Source organism: Bubalus kerabau, chromosome 7, assembly GCF_029407905.1.
Source record: "Bubalus kerabau isolate K-KA32 ecotype Philippines breed swamp buffalo chromosome 7, PCC_UOA_SB_1v2, whole genome shotgun sequence".
Lineage (NCBI taxonomy): Eukaryota > Metazoa > Chordata > Mammalia > Artiodactyla > Bovidae > Bubalus > Bubalus kerabau.
Window position 1 is genome coordinate 94,521,519 of NC_073630.1, and position 25,652 is coordinate 94,547,170.

The window sequence follows — 25,652 nt, forward strand, 5'->3', positions numbered from 1 at the left end:
TACTGTTTCAATATATTTTTATTAGCAGGTATTACATCAAAATTCACAATTACAGGATCCTAAGGACTGTCTTAAAAATTCTCAAGTATATGTAATTAGATTTTAACAGTAAGATAGAACATATCCTCATTACAGCACAGCCCTTAAAGAGTCAAGGATAATACTGAGAATTAAGTACAGTTCTATCAAGAACTCGAAACTAATTCTGTATGCATAGTGTCACTTAAAACAAAGTTCAAGGAAGTATAAGAAGTCTATGGATGTGAATTTCAGTGGCAAACATCATTGACTTCCAAACAACTGACACCAAAGAAATTTCCAATCAAAACATAAGCATGGTGCCTTTCGTTCAATGTAGAGCTATGATAATTCTATAAAGAGACCCTGAATCCTTAAGTCTTATAATGTTTTTATGCTGTGACACTAATACAAAACATGTCACTCTAATGTATAGATTGTGACGCATCATGACAAAAAGATAGCCTTTTTCTATCAGAAAATCCTGATTTTTCCAGTGCAATATAGGCTGTTCATTGCTGATCTATTGAAATTCTGTATTTTCCAGCCTGAGCGGTATTGTAGGATTCACAAATACTACACTTCATGCCTAATATATGGAACTGAACTGTAGATCTTCCATTGCAATCATTGCAGAGAATCTGAAAAGAGATGAATTCAAATTAAGTAAATTAAACCTTATTGATAGAAAGTGGTACTGTCTGTTCAAAATAATTCCTCAAAAATCATACTTAAGAGGTATCTTCCTGGCAGTCCAGTGGTTAGGATTTTGCCTTCCGATGCAGGGGGTGCAGGTTAGATCCCTGGTCAAGGAACTAAGATCCCACATGCCTCACAGCCAAATAAAACCAAAACATAAAACAGAAGCAATGCTGTAACCAACTCAATAAAGACCTTAAAACTGGTCCACATCAAAAAATCATTTTAAAAAACCATACTGAAGATGTGAAAACATATATATGTAAGTCTAAATATTTCCATAAATAGAATACCTTTTATTTGTTCACTGGAAGTTCTAAGAGGCTATTAAGGTAGCTCTAAATTTAGAAAATGAAAATGTGGATTTGCACTAAGAAGTCTTATTTTAAAAGTTCCCAAATAGCATAAATAGTACTAGTACAAAAGTTAACACAGGAATAATCAAATCAACACTTATAATTCAAAACAACACACAATTTCATTATTTTTCACTGACACATAGAAAATTATATTAGTCAACAATTTTTTACATATTTATAATATTTTTGCTTGTTAATATATTAAGTTCCTGGACTTAGATGCCTCAAGAATGAATTAAAGTTCAAAAGAGTACTTTCTAAAGTTGAACAAAGAAAAGCTTTTGGTTCAACCCTAAAATGACAGTAAGATGCCACTTAGGAATTAGTCTCTTCTCATACTGAGATCTTGAGAAATAAAAAAGGGTGTTAACATGAAAATAAATCAATACATTACTATGTGAGGAAAGTATTAACTTTAGAAAAGCCACACCATAATAAGTAGAAAACATCCAAATTTTCTCTAAATTATAATTTTGAAAGTAACTTTTTTTTTTTCCTTTAAAGATTTTTCTTTGGACCATTTTTAAAGCCTTTATTGAATCTGTTACAATATTGTTTATGTTTTGGTTTTCTGGCCATGAGGCATATGGGATCTTAGTTCCTCAACCAGGGACTGAACCTGCACCCCTTGCTGTTGCTGCTACTGCTGCTAAGTCGCTTCAGTCGTGTCCAATTCTGTGAGACCCCATAGACGGCAGCCCACCAGGCTCCTCCATCCATGGGATTTTCCAGGCGAGAGTACTGGAGTGGGTTGCCATTTCCTTCTCCAATGCATGAAAGGAAAAGTGAAAGTGAAGTCGCTCAGTCGTGTCTGACTCTTCGTGACCCCATGCACCGGAAGGCAAAGTCTTAACCACTGGATCGCCAGGGAAGTCCTCCTGAAAATTAATTAAGAATATGATCTAAATGGAGAAGGTACTCACTGCCTAGATTTAGAGGATTAAAGAATGACTGCTAATGGTTACAGAGTTTCCTTTTGGCGTGGAGAAAATAGTTTAAAATTGATGGTGGTTATATCTCCAAGAATACACTAAAAAGCACTGAACTGTCAGTCCATTTTCAATGGATGAGTTGTACAGTATGTGAATTATATCCCAATAAGGCTGTTAAACAATGATCTAAACAGAATATAGCATGCTATAGCCTCTAGTAAAACATAACACAACTATCAGTATTACAAAAATGATCCTTCATCGACCTAACAATTATCCACACAAATTATGAAATGCTCCAGTGTAAATTACACAGAAAGTGATTTTTTTTTGGCTTTGTTAAGGGGTTTTTATCTTTTTATGTAGAAATATCTGAACTGAAGATTTTTGAAAATTTTTATGTCCAAAAATCATTAAAGCACCAGAAAGCTATCTACTTTTCAATTCTACTCTGTAAATGAATACGCTATGCTGAGACTAGACAGCAGCACGTCTCAATTAACGGAGAAAAGATGATCGTTCTCCACAAGACTAAAGGCCAGAAATACTTTTTAGACTGCAGGCTAAGACCAAATTAAGAAGTCTTGAATAAAAAGCAAACATTAAAAACCAAAAAAGCAATCTTCAAAAAAAAAGTAAACATGTTTGCCTTAAATAAAATTTAAAATAATTAAAACATAATCAAAATAAAATAGCAGACCAATAATGCACCTCTACTCAGTTATTATCAATTCACTCTGTTAAGTAATAAGTAAATAATTTAGAATCAAGTTTTTGCCTGCCATCTAGTGTTGGCAAGTATTGCACAAAGATATTCTTAGATTTTCTTTTTTCCTCTGAGTTCAGAATAACTAAAATTTAAAGATTATTTGGTTCCTCCCATTAATCATCACAGTGACATCTATGCTGAAATAGTACTTTTTAGACAGATTTGAGCAAAAGGGCAAAAATACACATGAACATCAACAAGGAACCTGAAAAGTCTTTTTAGGCATTGATTCTACTCACATCCACAGTCATGTTCTGATATTCTGAGGGCATAGGAGTCTGTGCTACCTCATCATCCCGTTGTCTCCAGGACCTACTCATATCTAAAGCAGAGCGCATACACAATGGACATCTGTAGCCTCTAGGAGAGATATAGAAGAGTTATTTTCCAAGTATTAAATGGAGAGTGCATCAACTCAGGCTAACTGGTACAAAAACCATCTAAAACAAGCATTATTCTATACTTCAAGACCATCTCACAAACCTTTTCAATTAAATCTTGTATCATAGGGTATTTTTTAAACCTACTTCTTTTTCCTCAGTTCTATAAAATGGAGAGGAATTTCTTAGTATTCTTTGTAGAATATATGCAATATATTTTAAAAACCAATTAAACTGCTTTTTAGCTAAACCGCCTCGATTTCTTAATATATTCAAGCAAAGAAGAGATTGTATTCCTTAAAAATTATTCAGATCATGTTATTTTCTTTCTAAAAATTCTGAAAATGTTCCCTTTTATCTGGCTCTTAAAATTTCTGCTCATCAGTTTGCAGGACCAAAATACATTTACACAATTTCCCCTTTTCTAACTATCTGCATCTCACTTTAGCATCCTTTCCTCACAACAAAATTAGCATTAGATAAATCTTAGTATGAGTTTTGGATTTTTTTGCAGCTCATCATAGTGGGCTAATAAACAGCTAATAATTTTGAGCAACATGTCTCAGCATGTTTATTTTTTACAATGCTATGACTGTCTCAGGCAGAGACCAAGCTCCCCAATTACTAGCCAGAGAATGAAAGGTATCAGTCTCAAATTGCAAATGAGGTATGGCATAACAGAAACATGAGGACAAAGGCAAAGTTCAGTGTTTCTCTCCCAACATGCTTTGCCCAATTTAACAGTACTCATCTACCCTACCCATCTCAAAGGAAATATCCACCATATCCAAATATGATATAAGTAACTGGGAGGTTTGCCCATTTCCTTCCCCACTCGCCTGCAAAAAAAAAGAAAAGAAACAAAAACAGACATCTTACAGTAACAACTTTTTATAATCCCATCAAACACTCACTCTTTCAACATGTCTTCATAACACGTTCTGAAAGAAAATATAACATTATTTTAATAAAGCAAAAAGTATCTCCACCATTTCCAAACATTTTTGAGGGAAAAAAACAAAGTTACTTTACCTATGTAAAAGATGTCCACATGGCAAGACTTGAGCAGCAATACGAGATGTGTGAATGTCCTGTGAAAGCAAATAAAGTTGGTGGTTAATTACATGAATACAATATAAATCCTGAGTATTTTAAATTCAAAAGGGGATATTTCCAAAGCAAAAAATATTTTAAGCTCACCTCCAAACATATTGGACAATTCTGCCGGGAAACATTTTCAATACACTGTTTAAAAGCAAAATTAAAATTACCAAAAGCTTAACTAGATGTTAATTATATAACCACAGCATTAATAATAAAAACTAACAAAGGAAACAATACCAACTTACTAAATGTAATAATGAACATTAGTATGTTTCTTATATGTCAGACAAGAACTAAACAGTTAACTCTCACAACTATTTCAGGCTTTGCACATTACCTGAAACAATGAAATTGTCTAATACATCTTAATTATTCAAATTATCTTCATTTTACAGATAAAGAAATAGTAATAGTTCATATTAAAGAGATTTTACTACATGCCATAAGTCAAGTTCATTACCTGTATTATCTCAATTAATTCCCACAACACTGAAACACAATTATTTATCCCATTTTCCAGATGAGGTATTTGAGGCCTGTGCATGCATTCAAGTGTGCTCGGTCATGTCCAAGGCTTTGTGACCCCATGGACTGTGGCCCGCCAGGCTCCTTGTCTATAAAATTTTCCAGGCAAGAATACTGGAGTAGGTTGCCATTTCCTTCTCCAAGGGATCTTCCTGACCCAGGGATTGAACCCACATCTCCAGCACTGGCAGGTGGGTTCTTTACCACTGCAAAACCTGGGAAGTCCCTTTGAGATCTAGAGAAGCTAAATAACTCCCCAAATTACATGCTATCAAGAAATGGAAATATATGTGTGCTCCAACAGGCTGCCCACTGAGCCTGAGTTCTTAACTTGACAAGACAAGGTCTGATTAGGTGTGAAGAGGTAAGAGAAAGCATCAAGCCACAAATGATACCCAGGTTTTTTAGCAAACACCTGAGTAGATGATACCACCACTTACTAATACAGACAATAAAAAATAACCGAGAAACAAAACAAAATACCACAAGAGAAACTGAGTATATAGTTTTCTAAAGACAACATAGCATATCTAAAGGCAACACAGCATAGTTAGTCAGCCTAAACTCAAGTCTGTAAAACCAAATTCAATCTTATATCATCTCCTACAATCTATTAATAAAGTACTTAAAGCCAGGACTAAAATCCTTAGGAGTCATCTTCATTCAGCCCCCATTCTCTCTCCTTTATACTTGTCACTATAGTCTCTGTTTTCATTCTTCACCTCAGTTTCTCTTACTACCTCAGTATTTTAGGCTAGCTATTATCTAGTAGGGCTTCCCTCGTGGCTCAGTTGGTAAAGAATGTGTCTGTAATGCAGGAGACCAAGATTCGATTCCTGGGTCGAAAGATCCCCTGGAGAAGGAAATGGCAACCCACTCCAGTATTCTTGCCTGGGAAATCCCACAGACAGAGCTGGGCAGGCTAACAGTCCATGGGAATGCAAAGAGTAGGACACAACTGCGTGACTAACTTCCACTTTTTCATTATCTAGTATCTTTTAAAAACACCCTCATCAGATTCTCCATTCTCTCAATTCTTGGATAGAATCAGTACTATATAGCTTATTAGATTTTCTCCTAAATAATGGAAAATAATTTTTAAAAGGCCTAAGACCATGATATAAAATTTCTACATCCAAGTTAAAAATATTTTTATTGAAAAGGAGTACTGAATTATCTAGGAATGCTATATTAACAAAAGGTTACACTGCTCTCTATTTCTCTTGTACCATACATTTAAAAGCTATTCTCAAAAGCAGTTCCAATGATAAGAATCCACAGGCTAATTTAGAGGCTGTCTACGTTATACTAATAACTGATGTTAAGTGTTCTTACACCCTATAGAGAAGAAAAGGGAACTGTAGATCAGATATTCTAAGGTGTATACTTTAAAACATTTACTTAATACTGCTTAAAAATAAAAAGCAACATGACTATACTCAGTAACATCTGAAAGTTACCATGCTTTTAAACAAATTAGGATTTTAGCTGTTTTCAAAAATAATACTTTTTAAATCATACAAACTGAAGTACATACCTTGTGCTTCCCTTGGAGATTCACTGCAAGGCATAAGTTACATTTCAAACAGTGGAAAAAATCTTCCTTTGGACCAATCCTAAAAAATAATGTGAAAACAAAAGATTATGTATGTTTTTATTACATATTTACTCATTATATATAAGTTCAGATTCACTATAAACAAAGTTCAAACCACACTGAAGAATATGAGGTGAATCCCTACCTCCCCAACATCACTCCCCAAATGCAAGCCCTACAAACAGAATGGTATCTATCTGAGTATTTTTTTCTTCTATAAAACTGCATACACACACACATACAGATACACACGCTTTGAGTTTTATTTTTTACACAAATGGATTCTATCTATCCTGCTTTGCAACTTCTTCTTCACTTAACAGTATTCCTTGAAGACTATTCTATGTAAGAACATATAGAACCACTTTATTCTTCTTCAAAGTTACATAATATTAGATAATATGGATATATCTTAATTTTTTAATATTCTTTTATTGATAAAACTTACTATCTTTAGCTAATGCAATGATACAATAAATAACTCTTACAGACATCAGTCAACTACATATTGATAATTTTTCACAAAATTCCTAGAAGTGAAACTGTAGGGTCACAGGGCGGTGCATCATCAGTTCTGATACTGCCAAACTGACCTCCAAAGACAGTACTAGTTTACACTACCCCCAATGTGTAACAGCACCATGTTCCCCACGCCCTAGCCAATACTGGTTACCTATATGACAAATAAAAACATCACTTTTAATTTGAATTTCTCAAATGATGATACACAGAGTATATTTTACTCTTTATGAGCCATCTGGATTTCTCTTGTGGATTGTCTGTTCACGTGCTCAGTTCATTTTTCTTAATAGGGCATTTGTCTTTTATAATTTTAAAGAAGCTCTTTAACTCAAATATATACTTGATTTACAATATCAGTTTCAAGTATGTGGCATAGTGATTTCATATTTTTATACATTATACTCCATTTAAAATTACTGCAAAATGGCTGTTTCCCTGTGCTGCACCACCTGGGAAGCACACTGTGCTTCCTTATGGCAACTTCACTATAGTCAGTCCTGTCCGATTCTGTGTGACCCCATGGACTATAGCCCACCAGGCTCCTCTGCCCAAGGGATTTTCCAGGCAAAAATACTGGAGAGAGTTGCCATTTCCTACTCCGAGGATTGTCTCAACCCAGGGATCGAACCCACGTCTCTCGTCTCTCACATCTCCTGCACTGGCAAGCGGATTATTTACCACTTAGCACCACCTGGGGAGAAGGCAGTGGCACCCCACTCCAGTACTCTTGCCTGGAAAATCCATGGAGAGGAGCCTGGTAGGCTGCAGTCCATGGGGTCGAGAAGAGTCGGACACAACTGAGCAACTCACTTTCACTTTTTACTTTCATGCACTGGAGAAGGAAATGGCAACCCACTCCAGTGTTCTTGCCTGGAGAATCCCAGGGACGGGGGAGCCTGGTGGGCTGCCGTCTATGGGGTCGCACAGAGTCGGACACGACTGAAGCGACTTAGCAGCAGCAGCAGCAGCACCAGCACCAGCACCAGCACCACCACCACCTGGGAAGCACAATCTATTCTTGTAGCTTCCCTTACCTCTATATCTTGCCCTCTCTGCTTCTCTCTCCACTAGTATCCACTAGTTTGTTTTCTATAACTAAGTCTGTTTCTGTTTTGTTATATCTATTTACTTTTTTTTTTTTAAAGATTCCACATATAAGTGATAATATACAGCATTTGACTCTGTGACTTCCTTCACTAATACTCTTTAGGTCCACCCACAATACTGCAAATGGCAGAATTTCATTCTTTACTATGCTGAGCAACATTCCAGAGTGTGTGTGAGAGAGAAGACAGTATGTGTGTGTACACATCTTCTTTATTTATCTGTTGGTGAACACTTGTGTCGCTTCCATATACTGGCTACTGTAAATGATGCTATTATAAACTCTTGAGCAAATGTACCTTTTTGAATTAGTGTTTTCACTTTTTTTGGATATGTACGCAAGAGTGGGGGCACCCCAGGTGGTGCAGGAGTAAAGAATCTGCCTGCCAATGCAGGAGACACAAGAGACTCGGGTTCAATCCCTGGGTCAGGAAGATCCCCTGGAGAAGGAAATGGCAACCCATCCTGCCTGGAAAATCCCATGGACAGAGGAGCCTGACAGGCTAGAGTCCATGGGGCTGCAAAGAGTCGAACAAGACTGAGCACGCAAGTGCACACACACACACAGCACCCCAAGAATGGAACTACACACGTATCATATGGTACTTCTATTTTTAGTGTTTTGAGGAACCTAATTAAAGGAGTTCTTTCTATATCCTGGCTTCCCTGGTGGCTCAGATGGTAAAGAATCCATGCAGGAGACCTGGGTTTGATCCCTGGGTCAGGAAAATCCCCTAGAGGAGGGCATGGCAACCCACTCCAGTATTCTTGCCTGGAGAATCCCATGGACACAGGAACCTGGTGGGCTACAGTCCATGGAGTCACAGAGAGTCAGACACAACTGAGAGCAACACTTTTATACATCCTGGATATTAATCTTTTTCAGTTGAATATATTAAATTACTTTTTGGTATGTCAACTATATTTTTTATATCTTTTATCATACATTCAATTCCTAGGTAATAAAAAGACATGATATTTCAATATATGGCTTATGCATCTGCCTCTTTTTTATTATTAATCTTTTTATTTATTTTTTTGAAGGATAATTGCTTTATAGAATTTTGCTGCTTTCTGTCAAACCTCAACATGAATCAGCCATAGGTATACATATGTCCCTTCCCTTTTGAACCTCCATCCCATTTCCTTCCCCATCCCACCACTCTAGGTTGATACAGAGCCCCTATATGAGTTTCCTTTGCCATATAGCAAATTCCCATTGGCTATCTATTTTACATATGGTAATTAAGTTTTCATGTTATTCTTTCCATACATCTCACCCTCTCCTCCCCTTTCCCCATGTCCATAAGTCTACTCTCTCTGTCTGTTTCTCCACTGTTGCCCTGTAAATAAATTGTTCATTACCATTTTTCTAGATTCTATATATATGCATTAGAATATGGTATTTATCTCTTTCTGACTCACTTCACTCTGTGTAATAGGTTCTAGGTTCATCCACCTCATTAGGACTCAAATGCGTTCCTTTTATGGCTGAGTAATATTCCATTGTGCATATGTATCACAACTTCCTTATCCATGCATCTGTCGATGAACATCTAGGTTGCTTCCATGTTCTAGCTATTGTAAATGGTGCTGCAATGAACAATGGGATACATATATCTTTTTCAATTTTGGTTTCTTCAGGATATGCCTCTTATTTTGAAAAAACTTTTGAAACCCATTGGTCACATACATACTCTCCTATATACTTCTAATACTATGGCTTATGATTTGATTTGATATGATATGATTATACTTTTCTTTCATCCATTTGAAATCCACTATGTGAGACTATGTAAAGGTGAGACTGCTAGTTGTCCCCAACGTTCTCTTATCCTCTTCCTGCACAATATTAGCTGGGCACAGGGCTGTACTGAATAAAAACTACTTCCCAACTTCCCTGAGTGTGAACAGAAGAGACAAATGAAAATTCTGTTTTGTGCCCCTTGGAGAAAAGGGTGTACCTTCCCTTCACCTATTTCTCCCTTTCCACTGACAAGAATAGTAGTTCTTTTAAATTGTGTAGACAAGGAAGTATCTTATAGATAGCAGGGCAAAAATAAGAGAAACCTGGGCTTCTGTTTCAATACATGGTTCAGACTTTTCCCTGAGAAACATAAATGTCTATTTTGAGCCACCTGTTATTTAGCATTTCTGTTACAACACGCTAAAACCATATTCTAATGAATACCTAGAATTTTAGCAATCAATTTTTTGTTTCCCGAATGGATTATCAGTTATCTTAGTACCTGTTCTCCTGATCTGAAATGCCATTTTTGCTATAAATTTGCACGTTAAATATGTGAATGTGTGTGTGCGCACACGCACACATACACACATGCACGCACACACACACAATTTTTCCCTTTATTTATTTCTCTATTCCTATACAAAGAATACGGAGAAGACGATGGCACCCCACTCCAGTACTCTTGCCTGGAAAACCATGGACGGAGGAGCCTGGTGGGCTGCAGTCCATGGGGTCGCTAAGAGTCGGATACGACTGAACGACTTCACTTTCACTTTTCACTTTCATGCATTGTAGAAGGAAATGGCAACACACTCCAGTGTTCTTGGCTAGAGAATCCCAGGGACAGGGGAGCCTGGTGGGCTACCGTCTCTGGGGTCGCACAGAGTCAGATATGACTGAAGCGACTTAGCAGCAGCATACAAAGAATATACCATTTAAATTACTCTCACTTTGTCATGTTTTGGTTATGTGGAAAGGCAATCCCCTTGTTGTTCTTCCTTTTCAAAATCTGCTCAGCTCTGTATATTTTCTTTTTCAGATGAAATTTACAATCAGTCTGTCCAATTCCACAGGTAAAACCCTGCGGAAGACTTCCACTACTGCCCAAGACAGAATAATAGACAAGAGACTGGATCTACCCTCTTACCTAAAACTACTACCACAGAACCCAAACAAAACATATGAAACAAGTTTCACTGAACATCAAGCAATGAAAGACAGTGACCTGCGAGATACAGGAAACAAATTAAGTGAGCCCTAAAACTGCCCTAGTTTATTGCCTAGAGCACTTTCAGGCAGTAGGACAAGTTGGAGGAACAAAAGCAGAGCCAGAAAGATTTGCTGATCGAAAAGATGAGCTGAGAGTCCAAGGAACTCAAAATTGTTGCAGCTCACAGGACAGAGTATCAGAGAGGACAGAGCTGCACAGGGGAGCCCCTCAAGTATTTAGCAGGATACACATCAGCTCATGCATGTGAAGAAACCCCCCAAGGCCAGAGAGAGAACCATTCAAGAGAACTAGAAGGAACAGTGTTCAGCAGTCAGATACGGTATCAGTGTTTGCTCCCTTTGGCCGGACGGGAAAACCTTAGAATTCATGGGGTACTGGGCTGAGTACTCAGGAAGGTACTGCCTCAGTGGTGAGGAATAATTACTCCTGGAATAAGCACACCTCCAGATTAATCTAACAAGTTATAAAAGCAAGTCCCAGAAGTACCAAACTGTTCAAAGTAACTTAACTGTATCCCAAAATAAAGCTCAAGAAGATCTGCAGGAATATGAAAAGTTCCCAATAAGGTAAAAATCACAATGTCTGGTATCCAACAATGACCAGTCACCCAAAGGCAGGAAAACCAACTAAAAAAATAATTGAACAATCAAAATCAATCCAAACTGACACAGAGATTAGAATTAGCAGAGAAGAACATGAAACCAAATTATTATTACTACATTTCACATGTTCAAAGAGTTAATACAGATGTAAAAAATTAAAAAAAGACCCAAGTCAAATTTCTAGACATAAAAACTAGAAAAGGGGGTTTGCTTATGATTGTCACATCTTTTGGTATATTTGTTATCCTTCCTTAAAAACACCTTTAGGGACCTCCCTGGTGATGCAGTGGTTAAGACTCCAGGCTTCCAACACAAGGGGCACGGGTTCAATCCCTGGTCAAGGAGCCAAGATCTCACATGGCACAGCCAAAAAACAAAACACTACATAGAAATGGAAAGTGATTTAAAATTCTCCAACAGAAACAAGGAAAAGGACTGACATAGGACACTTGGAGCTCCAACACTGGTAACATTCTAATTCTTAAAAACAGTGGTTTGATGTATTAGTATACTTTAAAACATACATTTGTGTTATATATGCTTCTGGACAGAACACTTTAGGATTTTTAGAAAGAAAAAAATTCCTATATACCAACATGTCAACAATAGCTTGTCAGTGCAGGCTGGACCGAAGACTATTTTATTTTCATTCTTTCTACTTTCCTGTATCATCCAATTCTTAAGCCTATACTGATTTTATCAAAACTTTTGATAATTTTTTAAACTAACTTTCAAAAAGGAAAAATCTACCCTAATTTTCTACCTTAGCTTCCTGCAAGCCACTTCATATAAAAGCATAATTTCTACCCCAAATTTAAAATTTAAATAGCCACACAATTGTTGATGGGCTAGTTAAATGATGAAGGCATGAAGAAACTTTTAGGGTAATGGAAATTTTTTTTAACCTTGATTTGTGATGATGGTAACATAGTAGATGTATTTGTCAAAAGTTACTGAACTGAACATTTAAAATTGATGCATCCCATAAGATGTAAATTCTGAAGGTCCTCTGTCCATGGAATTCTTCAGGCAAGAATACTACTGTGGGTAGTAGCCATTCCCTGACATAATTATATTCCAATAAGGTGATTTTAAAAACTATTATTGCTAAGATATATTAGAAATAATTTAAAAAGAACATTTTTACATACAGTACCTACAAATTCCACAGTGTTCACAATGATACTGTTTCTTGTCTTTGTCAAACAGATGGCATACACTGCAATAATATTCTCCAAACAATGTGCTACATTCCTCACAAGTCTGTTGTGCCTAAAAAACAAAAAGTAACTAAAAATATACAATTTACCAAAACATTTTGAATTACTAATTTAAATGTCCAGATTTTTTCTTAAAGTACATGCGGTTTTATCTTTACATGTTTTCCTACATTTAAACCCAAGACACTGCATACTTTAAGAGCTATTGCAATACTCTTGATTAAATTTTCAAAACCACCTTAGTACAAGTTTAAAAAAAAAATAGAAATATGTAATAAAATCTTACACGCTGAATTCTTTCACAGTTTATGCACTGCACTTCCTTTACTTTAAAGCGATCTAGCTGATGATCTTCATTGTTATCATGACACAATCGGCAAGTATAAAGCTTGTCACAGCAAGGTGCCTAATCCCCAGGTGAGGGGGAAAAAAAAAAGGTATAAGAAGCAAGACAAGGCAAGTTTGAAATAATGCAAAAAGAAATTTCTTTCCTTCTCCTCCTCCTAGAACAAGGTCAAAGATTACAACCAATGGATCATTTGGTAAACTGATAACTACACATAACATTTCACTGTTTTCCTATCAACATCTGGGTCTCTATCAAGTTGAACACAACCCTGCAGTTCAAAACAAGAATTATGAAAGATGGCTGTCCCTAAACTGAAAAGTTAATCCCACAATACCCTAAACTCATTCTCAGCATTAAGTAGCAGACAGGTAATTTCTATTTAAGACATTTCAGATAAATTCCTTTACCAACTTTAACACTGAAGCATTAAATACTATAATGATTATATTTTAGTCCACTTACGTTTACCACACATCAACTCTGTGTCTTAAAGTTTGGAGGACACAATAAACGTAAAAGACAGTCCTTGTTTTCAAGATTGGCAAAGACTGCCAGTTGTCCAAGGCAAGAAAGCCGACTCTCTCCTTCCTGGACACATGATTGCCCAACTACACTACTGTTTCCTTGCTCTTACTTCTGGTCAAATGACTTTAAGTTCTTAGCACCAGAATACGCACAGAATAAAATCAGTGCCTCTCCTGGGCCTGTTTATTAAGAAGCTAGGCATGCCTCTTCCCCCATGCTCCCTTCTCCCTTTCCACCAGATGAAACCTGGGCAGCAACCCAGTTGATGACTATATGCCCTAAAACATGGTTAACAACACAATAGAGAAAATTTGTCCAAAGAGCGGTCATGTGAAACAGCCTCATTACCAAACTAGATCATTCATTCACCTTGAATTGTGAGGTGAGGAGAAATAAACTTTTTATTCTTTAACTCACATTACTACTGGGTCTTTTTGTTACAGCAACTTAGCTTTACCCTAACTAGTACCTCAAAAAGTCTCTAGGCCAGTAAGCTAACCTTATATTATACTTTCCAGTACACTGTGAACTTTAAGATCCACTCATTCCTGAAGACTTCCTATGTCATGACTACTATAACATAGTTCATTCCTTCCGCTTACGTTTTCTGCCTGGCAGACTTACGCCTACTCACGCTAAAATGAAGCTGGCAAGCTATAAAACTTATTTGAGATTTAAGTGTATTCCGAATCTCCACTCGCTTACCCGCCTTCTATTATTTCATCACACACCTGAAAGTGATCCTGGGAAAAGCCAGCACAGGCCCGGGGCTACCTCTGTCTACTTCCAGCACCAAAAGACTAAATAAATGAACCCCGATAGGCAAGGCCAGGTTTTTGCCAAGCAACAACTTTGCTTGCAAACTACAACACAAAGATGGGGCCGTGCTCGCCTTGACAAAACACGCTCTTTACGGCAAGAAGCAAGTCACAGGTAAAGTTATCCTGACAATAGCTTAGCCCTACAACAAACTTAAGCCCAAGCTTCACCTCCCGGGCCACTCCATCCCCAGCCCGGCGGAAGCTCTTAAGAACCCAGTGAAATCGTCACCTTCAGGAGACATCCCCTGTCATAATGCTCGCAGCCCCGCCGCCTTTGGGCTTGCCCGCGGGCGCCATCTTCCAGCGCCGAGAAAGCCATCGCCTCCACCTCCCCTCAAACTCCACGACCCCTTCCCGGAGGCCAAAAGCTACGCTCAGAGAAGCAGCGCCGCTCTAGCTGACCCCGTCCAAGCTGCAGCAGCCTCCGGAGCCAAGATGGCAGCAGGGCACGTGACCCGGGGCAGCCGGATTTCCGGCGCCCGGGACCACGGGGCGGAAGCGAAAGGAGGCGCAGTCTCCGTTGTCGTCGTTAGTCGCTTCCTTCACCGCTAACGGTAATAATTCTTAGGTTGTCTCCCCTTTTCCCCCCATCGCTACCCGCCCACAGCCTGGGCGCGGTTCGGGGCGAGGAGGACCGCAGCGGCGCGGAGACGTCCGGTGGCCCCTGGAAGGGCCGCTCTCCGGCCGCAGCGACACCTGTGACAGGGCGACCCCTCCCTCTCCCGGGAGCTGCCGTAGCCTCGAGAAAGGGGCGGAGCTCTTGCCTGGCCTCCCGGCTGGGAGCGAATCTTAGCGCGCGCGCGGCCACGGCCGAGTAGCCAGGCGCTCGTCAGCGACCCGAATGCCTTTTTGTCCCTTTCTTCATTACTTCCTCTTCATTCCTTCAGTAGTGTATTAACATTTACTATGTGCCAGTCACCAGCTACGCCATGGTAAGGAAAGTGACCAAAAACGATTCTGGGAACTCAGACTGGTGAAGGAGAAAGTCCACAGACACCCTGAAATAAATGTAGGTTTACAGCTTGGAGAAGTGCTAGGAAGGGGAAGTGTGTGTTCCAAGAGAGCTAGTACTAGAGGGAATCGGACTTAATCGGGTGTCAAGAAAGGTTTCCCTGAGGAAGAAACGCTTGAGCTGCGAGCTCAGAATGAGCATTCTAGGAGACATCAGTGTGCCAGGATCTGGTGACAGAGGGAACACATGCCTGTAAGAAGCAGTGGGAAAGAAATGTACCCCGCCCCTGAAACTGACATAAGGCCTAGCTGAATATGATCTGCCTTGTTAAAGAGTCAAACCCCTAGAAAATTTTATGAGCAGAGCTGCGGGTTTTGAAAGAAAACATTTGCCTTTGGCTTTCTAACCTCATGTAATGTTACGTGGAACGTACTGGGAAAGGTAAATATGTACCCCTTAGCTTTGAAGTTACTGACGCTTGCCCCCTTAATTTTCTTTCAGTTCTCGTGTGAGTTGCTGAAACCATGGTGAAATGTTGCTCGGCCGTTGGATGTGCCTCTCGCTGTTTACCAAATTCCAAGTTAAAAGGACTGACATTTCACGTGTAAGAGTCTGCTGTAGTTAAGCCAAGTACTTTTTGACTGTTAAAAGAAGCAAAAGACAGGTCTACTTAAATCTTCAATTTTGCAGCCAGTTGCTTTACCCCTGAGCTATACCCCCTAGATCTTTGATTTTGAACTTTAGTTCTCAACTCCTTTTTTAATAACCTTTTTAATTGAATTTGAAGTGACAATAATAATTTTACATTTTTATAATTAGTTCAGAAGCTTAAGATACCTGCAAAGGTATCACAGATTAACAAAAATATCATCAAACCTTTTTGCTAATATTACTATTTTGCATTTTAACATACCTTCAAAGAAATTGTGTTGTTTACATGTAGTTTACAATCCAAATCAAGGATCTCTGCTCAAATATATTCTGTCCTTTAGAAATAAATCAGGATTATGTTTATGTTGATGTTTAAAAATAGATCAAGCTTATGTTACAGAGAAAAAGGTATAAATTACTACAACTTCAGACCAAGTTTAGCTGTACTGCAAATAAATCACTTCAGTTCAGTTCAGTCGCTCAGTCATGTCCGACTCTTTGCGACCCCATGAACCGCAGCACACCAGGCCTCCCCCACCTCCCGGAGTTTACTCAAATTCATGTCCATCGAGTCAGTGATGCCATCCAGCCATCTCATCCTCTGTAGTCCCCTTCTCCTCCTTGCCACCAATCCCTCCCAGCATCAGAGTCTTTTCCAATGAGTCAACTCTTCACATGAGGTGGCCAAAGTATTGGAGTTTCAGCTTTAGCATCAGTCCTTCCAATGAACACCCAGGACTGATCTCCTTTAGAATGGACTGGTTGGATCTCCTTGAAGTCCAAGGGACTCTCAAGAGTCTTCTCCAACATCACAGTTCAGAAGCATCGATTCTTAGGCGCTCAGCTTTCTTCACAGTCCAACTTTCACATCCTTACATGACCACTGGAAAAACCATAGCCTTGACTAGACGGACCTTTGTTGGCAAAGTAATGTCTCTGCTTTTGAATATGCTATCTAGGTTGGTCATAACTTTCCTTCCAAGAAGTAAGCATCTTTTAATTTAATGGCTGCAATCACCATCTGCAGTGATTTTGGAGCCCAAAAAAATAAAGTCTGACACTGTTTCCCCATCTATTTCCCATGAAGTGATGGGACCAGATGCCATGATCTTCATTTTCTGAATGTTGAGCTTTAAGCCAACTTTTTCACTCTCCTCTTTCATCTTTCATCAAGAGGCTTTTTAGTTCCTCTTCGCTTTCTGCCATAAGGGTGGTGTCATCTGCATATCTGAGGTTATTGATATTTCTCCTGGCAGTCTTGATTCCAGCTTGTGCTTCTTCCAGCCCAGCGTTTCTCATAATGTACTCTGCATATAAGTTAAATAAGCAGGGTGACAACATATAGCCTTGACGTGCTCCTTTTCCTATTTGGAACCAGTCTGTTGTTCTGTGTCCAGTTCTAACTGTTGCTTCCTGACCTGCATATAGGTTTCTCAAGAGCCAGGTCAGGTGCTCTGGTATTCCCATCTCTTTCAGAATCTTCCACAGTTTATTGTGATCCACACAGTCAAAGGCTTTGGCATAATCAGTAAAGCAGAAATAGATGTTTTTCTGAACTCCCTTGCTTTTTCCATGATCCAGCAGATGTTGGCAATTTGATCTCTGGTTCCTCTGCCTTTTCTTTTTTTTTGCATATATACATTTTATTTCTTTTTTTTCTTTTTTTTTAATTTAAATGTATTTATTTTAATTAGAGGCTAGTTACTTTACAATATTGTATTGGTTTTGCCATACATCAACATGAATCCACCACGGGTGTAAATGTGTTCCCAATCCTGAACCCCCCTCCCACCTCCCTCCCCATACCATCCCTCTGGGTCATCCCAGTGCACCAGCCCCAAGCATGCTGTATCCTGCATCGAACCTGGACTGGCGATTCGTTTCTTTTATACATGTTTCAATGCCATTTGCCCAAATCATCCCACCCTCACCCTCTCCCACAGAGTCCAAAAGACTATGCTATACATCTGTGGCTCTTTTGCTGTCATGCATACAGGGTTATCATTACCATCTATCTAAATTCCATATATATGCGTTAGTATACTGTATTGGTGTTTTTCTTTCTGGCTTACTTCACTCTGTATAATAGGCTCGTTTCATCCACCTCATTAGAACTGACTCAAATGTATTCTTTTTAATGGCTGAGTAATACCCCATTGTGTATATGTACCACTGCTTTCTTATCCATTCATCTGCTGATGGACATCTAGGTTGCTTCCATGTCCTGGCCATTATAAACAGTGCTGCAATGAACATTGGGGTACACGTGTCTCTTTCAGTTCTGGTTTCCTTGGTGTGTATGCCCAGCAGTGGGATTGCTGGGTCGTATGGCAGTTCTATTTCCAGTTTTTTAAGGAATCTCCACACTGTTCTCTATAGTGGCTGTACTAGTTTGCATTCCCACCAACGGTGTAAAAGGGTTCCCTTTTCTCCACATCCTCTCCAGCATTTATTGCTTGTAGACTTTTGGATCGCAGCCATTCTGACTGGCGTGAAATGGTACCTCATTGTGGTTTTGATTTGCATTTCTCTGATAATGAGTGATGTTGAGCATCTTTTCATGTGTTTGTTAGCCATCTGTATGTCTTCTTTGGAGAAATGTCTGTTTAGTTCTTTGGCCCATTTTTTGATTGGGTCGTTTATTTTTCTGGAATTGAGCTGCAGGAGTTGCTTGTATATTTTTGAGATTAGTTGTTTGTCAGTTGCTTCATTTGCTATTATTTTCTCCCATTCTGAAGGCTGTCTTTTCGCCTTGCTTATAGTTTCTTTTGTTGTGCAGAAGCTTTTAATTTAAATTAGATCCCATTTGTTTATTTTTGCTTTTATTTCCAGTATTCTGGGAGGTGGGTCATAGAGGATCCTGCTGTGATTTATGTCAAGAGTGTTTTGCCTATGTTCTCCTCTAGGAGTTTTATAGTTTCTGGTCTTACGTTTAGATCTTTAATCCATTTTGAGCTTATTTTTGTGTATGGTGTTAGAAAGTGTTCTAGTTTCATTCTTTTACAAGCAGTTGACCAGTTCCCAGCACCACTTTTTAAAGAGATTGTCTTTTCTCCACTGTATATTCTTGCCTCCTTTGTTAAAGATAAGGTGTCCATAGGTGCGTGGGTTTATCTCTGGGCTTTCTATTTTGTTCCATTGATCTATATTTCTGTCTTTGTGCCACTATGATACTGTCCTGATGACTGTGGCTTTGTAGTAGAGCCTGAAGTCAGGTAGGTTGATTCCTCCAGTTCCATTCTTCTTTCTCAAGATCGCTTTGGCTGTTTGAGGTTTTTTTGTATTTCCATACAAATTGTGAAATTATTTGTTCTAGCTCTGTGAAAAATACCATTGGTAGCTTGATAGGGATTGCATTGAATCTATAGATTGCTTTGGGTAGTATACTCATTTTCACTATATTGATTCTTCCGATCCATGAACATGGTATATTTCTCCATCTATTAGTGTCCTCTTTGATTTCTTTCACCAGTGTTTTATAGTTTTCTATATGTAGGTCTTTAGTTTCTTTAGGTAGATATATTCCTAAGTATTTTATTCATTTCGTTGCAGTGGTGAATGGGACTGTTTCCTTAATTTCTCTTTCTATTTTCTCATTATTAGTGTATAGGAATGCAAGGGATTTCTGTGTGTGAATTTTGTATCCTGCAACTTTACTATATTCATTGATTAGCTCTAGTAATTTTCTGGTGGAGTCTTTAGGGTTTTCTATGTAGAGGATCATATCATCTGCAGTGAGAGTTTTACTTCTTCTTTTCCAATCTGGATTCCTTTTATTTCTTTTTCTGCTCTGATTGCTGTGGCCAAAACTTCCAAAACTATGTTGAATAGTAGTGGTGAAAGTAGGCACCCTTGTCTTGTTCCTAACTTAAGGGGAAATGCTTTCAATTTTTCACCATTGAGGATAATGTTTGCTGTGGGTTTGTCGTATATAGCTTTTATTATGTTGAGGTATGTTCCTTCTATTCCTGCTTTCTGGAGTGTTTTTTATCATAAATGGATGTTGAATTTTGTCAAAGGCTTTCTCTGCATCTATTGAGATAATCATATGGCTTTTATTTTTCAATTTGTTAATGTGGTGTATTACATTGATTGATTTGCGGATATTGAAGAATCCTTGCATCCCTGGGATAAAGCCCACTTGGTCATGGTGTATGATCTTTTTAATGTGTTGTTGGATTCTGATTGCTAGAATTTTGTTAAGGATTTTTGCATCTATGTTCATTAGTGATATTGGCCTGTAGTTTTCTTTTTTTGTGGCATCTTTGTCAGGTTTCGGTATTAGGGTGATGGTGGCCTCATAGAATGAGTCTGGAAGTTGACCTTCCTCTGCAATTTTCTGGAAGAGTTTGAGTAGGATAGGTGTCAGCTCTTCTCTAAATTTTTGGTAAAATTCAGCTGTGAAGCCGTCTGGACCTGGGCTTTTGTTTGCTGGAAGATTTCTGATTACAGTTTCAATTTCAATGCTTGGGATGGGTCTGTTAAGATTTTCTATTTCTTCCTGGTTCAGTTTTGGAAAGTTGTACTTTTCTAAGAATTTGTCCATTTCTTCCACGTTGCCCATTTTATTGGCATATAATTGCTGATAGTAGTCTCTTATGATCCTTTGTATTTGTGTGTTGTCTGTTGTGATCTCTCCATTTTCATTTCTAATTTTATTGATTTGATTTTCTCCCTTTGTTTCTTGATGAGTCTGGCTAATGGTTTGTCAATTTTATTTATCCTTTCAAAGAACCAGCTTTTGGCTTTGTTGATTTTTGCTATGGTCTCCTTTGTTTCTTTTGCATTTATTTCTGCCCTAATTTTTAAGATTTCTTTCCTTCTACTAACCCTGGGGTTCTTCATTTCTTCCTTTTCTAGTTGCTTTAGGTGTAGAGTTAGGTTATTTATTTGACTTTTTTCTTGTTTCTTGAGGTATGCCTGTATTGCTATGAACTTTCCCCTTAGCACTGCTTTTACAGTGTCCCATAGGTTTTGGGTTGTTGTTTTTCATTTTCATTTGTTTCTATGCATATTTTGATTTCTTTTTTGATTTCTTCTTGATTTGTTGTTTATTCAGCAGCGTGTTGTTCAGCCTCCATATGTTGGAATTTTTAATAGTTTTTCTCCTGTAATTGAGATCTAATCTTACTGCATTGTGGTCAGAAAAGATGCTTGGAATGATTTCTATTTTTTTTGAATTTACCAAGGTTAGATTTATGGCCCAGGATGTGATCTATCCTGGAAAAGGTTCCGTGTGCGCTTGAGAAAAAGGTGAAATTCATTGTTTGGGGGCGAAATGTCCTATAGATATCAATTAGGTCTAACTGGTCTATTGTATCATTTAAAGTTTGTGTTTCCTTGTTAATTTTCTGTTTAGTTGATCTATCCATAGGTGTGAGTGGGGTATTAAAGTCTCCCACTATTATTGTGTTATTGTTAATTTCCCCTTTCATACTTGTTCACATTTGTCTTACATATTGCGTTGCTCCTATATTGGGTGCATATATATTTATAGTTGTTATATCTTCTTCTTGGATTGATCCTTTGATCATTATGTACTGTCCTTCTTTGTCTCTTTTCACAGCCTTTGTTTTAAAGTCTATTTTATCTGATATGAGTATTGCTACTCCTGCTTTCTTTTGATCTTATTTGCATGGAATATCTTTTTCCAGCCCTTCACTTTCAGTCTGTATGTGTACCCTGTTTTGAGGTGGGTCTCATGTAGACAACATATATAGGGGTCTTGTTTTTGTATCCATTCAGCCAGTCTTTGTCTTTTGGTTGGGGCATTCAACCCATTTACGTTTAAGGTAATTATTGATAAGTATGATCTCATTGCCATTTATTTTATTGTTTTGGGTTCGAATTTGTACACCGTTTTTGTGTTTCCTGTCTAGAGAATATCCTTTAGCATTTGTTGGAGAGCTGGTTTAGTGGTGCTGAATTCTCTCAGCTTTTGCTTGTCTGTAAAACTTTTGGTTTCTCCTTCATATTTGAATGAGATCCTTGCTGGGTACAGTAATCTGGGCTGTAGGTTATTTTCTTTCATCACTTTAAGTATGTCTTGCCATTCCCTCCTGGCCTGAAGAGTTTCTATTGAAAGATCAGCTGTTATCCTTATGGGAATCCCCTTGTGTGTTATTTGTTGTTTTTCCCTTGCTGCTTTTAATATTTGTTCTTTGTGTTTCATCTTTGTTAATTTGATTAATATGTGTTTTGGGGTGTTTCGCCTTGGGTTTATCCTGTTTGGGACTCTCTGGGTTTCTTGGACTTGGGTGATTATTTCCTTCCCCATTTTAGGGAAGTTTTCAACTATTATCTCCTCAAGTATTTTCTCATGGTCTTTCTTCTTGTCTTCTTCTGGGACTCCTATGATTCGAATGTTGGAGCATTTAATATTGTCCTGGAGGTCTCTGAGATTGTCCTCATTTCTTTTAATTCATTTTTCTTTTTTCCTCTCTGATTCATTTATTTCTACCATTCTATCTTCTACTTCACTAATCCTATCTTCCGCCTCCGTTATTCTACTATTTGTTGCCTCCAGAGTGTTTTTGATCTCATTTATTGCATTATTCATTATATATTGACTCTTTTTTATTTCTTCTAGGTCCTTGTTAAACCTTTCTTGCATTTTCTCAATCCTTGTCTCCAGGCTATTTATCTGTGATTCCATTTTTATTTCAAGATTTTGGATCATTTTCACTATCATTATTCAGAATTCTTTATCAGGTAGATTCCCTATCTCTTCCTCTTTTGTTTGGTTTGGTGGGCATTTATCCTGTTCCTTTACCTGCTGGGTATTCCTCTGTCTCTTCATCTTGTTTATATTGCTGAGTTTGGGGTGGCCTTTCTGTATTCTGGCAGTTTGTAGAGTTCTGTTTATTATGGAGTTTCCTTGCTGTGGGTGAGGTTGTACCGGTGGCTTGTCAAGGTTTCTTGGTTAGGGAAGTTTGTGTCAGTGTTCTGGTGGGTGGAGTTGGAATTCTCTCTGGAGTGCAATGAAGTGTCTAGTAACAAGTTATGAGATGTCAGTGGTTTTGGAGTAATTTTGGGCAGCCTGTATATTGAAGCTCAGGGCTGTGTTCCTGTGTTGCTGGAGAATTTGTGTGGTATGTCTTGCTCTGGAACTTGTTGGCCCTTGGGTGGTGCTTGGTTTCAGTGTAGGTATGGAGGCGTTTGATGAGCTCCTATCGATTAATGTTCCCTGGAGTCAGGCGTTCGCTATGTTCTCAGGATTTGGACTTAAGCCTCCTGCTTCTGGTTTTTAGTCTTATTTTTACAGTAGGCTCAGGACTTCTTCTTCTATACAGCACTGTTGGTAAAACATCTAGGTTAAAGATGAAAAGTTTCTCCACAGTGAGGGATACCCAGAGAGGTTCACAGAGTTACATGGAGAAGGAGGAGGGAGTTAGAGGTGACCCGAATGAGATGAGGTGGAATCAAAAGAGAAGAGAGCAAGCTAGCCAGTAATCACTTCCTTATGTGTGCTCCACAGTCTGGACCACTCAGAGATATTCATGGAGTTATACAGAGAAAAGAAGAGGGAGGAAGGAGACAGAGGTGGCCAGGAGGATAAAAGGGGGGAATGAAAAGGAGAGAGACAGATCCAGCCAGTGATCAGTTCCTTAAATGTTCTCCACCTTCTGGAACACACAGAGATTCTGAGAGTTGGGAAGAAAAGAGAAGGGGGAGGGAAGAGACAGAGGCGACCTGGTGGAGAGTCCAAAGGGGGAGAGAGCAGTCAAGCCAGTAATCTCGCTCCCAAGTAAAAATGGGTACTGAAGATTGGGTTCTTAAAGGTACAAAATTGATAACAAATACTGAAAAGCAAAGATTAAAATTCTAGAGTAGAGGTTGGATTTTCAAAAATACAATATTAAAGAAAAGAAGAAGAAAAAAAAATAAAAGTCCAAAACAAAAATTATTAAAAATATATATATGAAGTTTGCTTCATATATATATATATATATATATATATATAAAAATTCTTTTTTTTTAAACTAATAGTGGGTTATAAAAATTAAAATTAAGGGAGTAATAGAGGACTTAAAAATTTTTTTAAGTTAAAAGAGATAAGAATGATAGTAAAAATAGTAAAAAAATATATCTAGGACTTTACTGGTGGTGTGGGCAGTGTGGGGTCAGTTCATTTTCGGATAGTTCCTTGGTCCGGCTTATATTTCTCAAGATCTATAGGCCCCTTCCTATGTAGTCAGTACTAACTACAGGATTTTAATCTATTGCACTGTCACTTCCAAGGCAGTTCCCTCGGTTTTAGCTTCTTCTGTTTGCTGGTCTCTTCAGTGTCTGATTTCCGTCCTGATACAAGGAGGGCGGTGGTGGACACTTTTTTTAGGCTCACTTGTTCAGTCACGCTGTGGGGAGGGACACTGCAAACAAATAACACTGGCATGTGCTCACAGTGTCTCAGCCACACTGGGCCTGCCCCCGCTCACAGAGTGTGCACCCTCCCTGCCCACACAGCTCAGGCTCTAGGTTTCTCCACCCGGAACCGTCCGAGGCTGGCCCTGGGCTGCATGCACCTCCCAGGTCTAAGCCTCTCGGGTTCAGGTACTCGGGTAGTCCTCAGAGGCACAGACTCAGTTGGGCCTGCATTTTGTGCCTTCCCAGCTCCGAGCAGCTCGGGTGATGAGGTCTTTGGCGAGCGCGGTCACTGCAACTTATCGCCTCTCCCATCCCTGCTGCTCGGTTTTCTTGGTGTACAACCGGCGCACCTTCTCAGGCGGATGATGACTGTCCAGAACCCCAAGAAATCTTAGTTAGCAAAGAAGCCTGCTTGCAGTTTGGTAGATAATGTCTCTCTGGGGCTGCGATTGCCCCCTTCTGGCTCTGGCTGCCTGTCACCGGAGGCGGATGGTCTGCAGCCGGCTAGTTCTGTTTTGTTCTGTGCGCAGGCCTGGCGGTGTCTTAGGGCTTTTCACATGGTAGCTATCCCAGTCTGGTTTGCTAGCCCAAATTAGTTCGCTCTGATTACCCTCAGGGCATTCAGACCCGCTCCTTACTCTAAGCAATGCAGCCCACGCCTCCCTGCCCAGCCCCCGCTTGGTAGTGGCGGGTGCAGGCGTCTGGGCTGCTTCTCCACTGGGGGAGTTACCGTTGGGCTCGTAATCTGTGGGTTTTAATTATTTACTTATTTTTCCTCCCTATTATGTTGCCCTCTGTGCTTCCAAGGCAAGCCACAGACTCGGCAGTGAGAGTGTTTCCTGGTGTTTGGAAACTTCTCTCTTTTTAAGACTCCCTTCCCAGGATGGAGCTCCATCCCTACCTCTTTTGTCTCTTTTTTTTGTCTTTTATATTTTTCCTACCTCCTTTCAAAGACAATGGGCTGCTTTTCTGGGTGCCTGATGTCCTCTGCCAGGATTCAGAAGTTGTTTTGTGGAATTTACTCGGCGTTTAAATGTTCTTTTGATGAATTTGTGGGGGAGAAAGTGGTCTCCCCATCCTATTCCTCCACCATCTTAGGACTGCCCCCTCCTCTGCCTTTTCTAAAACCAGCTTGAACATCTGGAAGTTCATGGTTCATGTATTGCTGAAGCCTG

The 25,652-nt window shown here is 38.9% G+C and overlaps 2 protein-coding genes across 6 annotated transcripts in view; one reads left to right on the plus strand and one right to left on the minus strand.

Annotated features, from left to right (window-relative positions):
• On the minus strand, positions 1–15,185 carry RCHY1 (ring finger and CHY zinc finger domain containing 1). 2 transcript variants are annotated; one of them, XM_055588802.1, is made up of 9 exons: positions 14,737–15,073; positions 13,099–13,218; positions 12,749–12,864; positions 6,324–6,402; positions 4,358–4,402; positions 4,190–4,248; positions 4,072–4,098; positions 3,017–3,137; positions 1–659 (listed from the first exon to the last, which is right to left on the minus strand). In XM_055588802.1, exons 1-9 carry the CDS (start codon positions 14,824–14,826, stop codon positions 531–533), a joined length of 786 nt encoding a protein of 261 aa, XP_055444777.1. In that variant the 5' UTR covers positions 14,827–15,073; the 3' UTR covers positions 1–530. The 2 variants fall into 2 exon arrangements, with proteins under 2 accessions (XP_055444777.1, XP_055444776.1); XM_055588801.1 differs by lacking the exon at positions 1–659 and adding an exon at positions 749–1,954 and having other exon boundaries at positions 14,737–15,185.
• THAP6 (THAP domain containing 6) overlaps positions 14,930–25,652 on the plus strand; it is a 26,536-nt gene continuing 15,813 nt past the window's right edge. For 2 of the 4 annotated variants that reach the window (XM_055588803.1, XM_055588806.1), the window contains exons 1-2: positions 14,930–15,061; positions 15,961–16,063. In XM_055588803.1, the coding sequence (XP_055444778.1) occupies positions 15,984–16,063 (80 nt within the window). In that variant the 5' untranslated portion in view covers positions 14,930–15,061; positions 15,961–15,983. Of the gene's footprint in view, positions 15,062–15,149; positions 15,517–15,960; positions 16,064–25,652 lie in introns of those variants that run through there. The other 2 variants (XM_055588805.1, XM_055588804.1) reach the window with 2 other exon arrangements.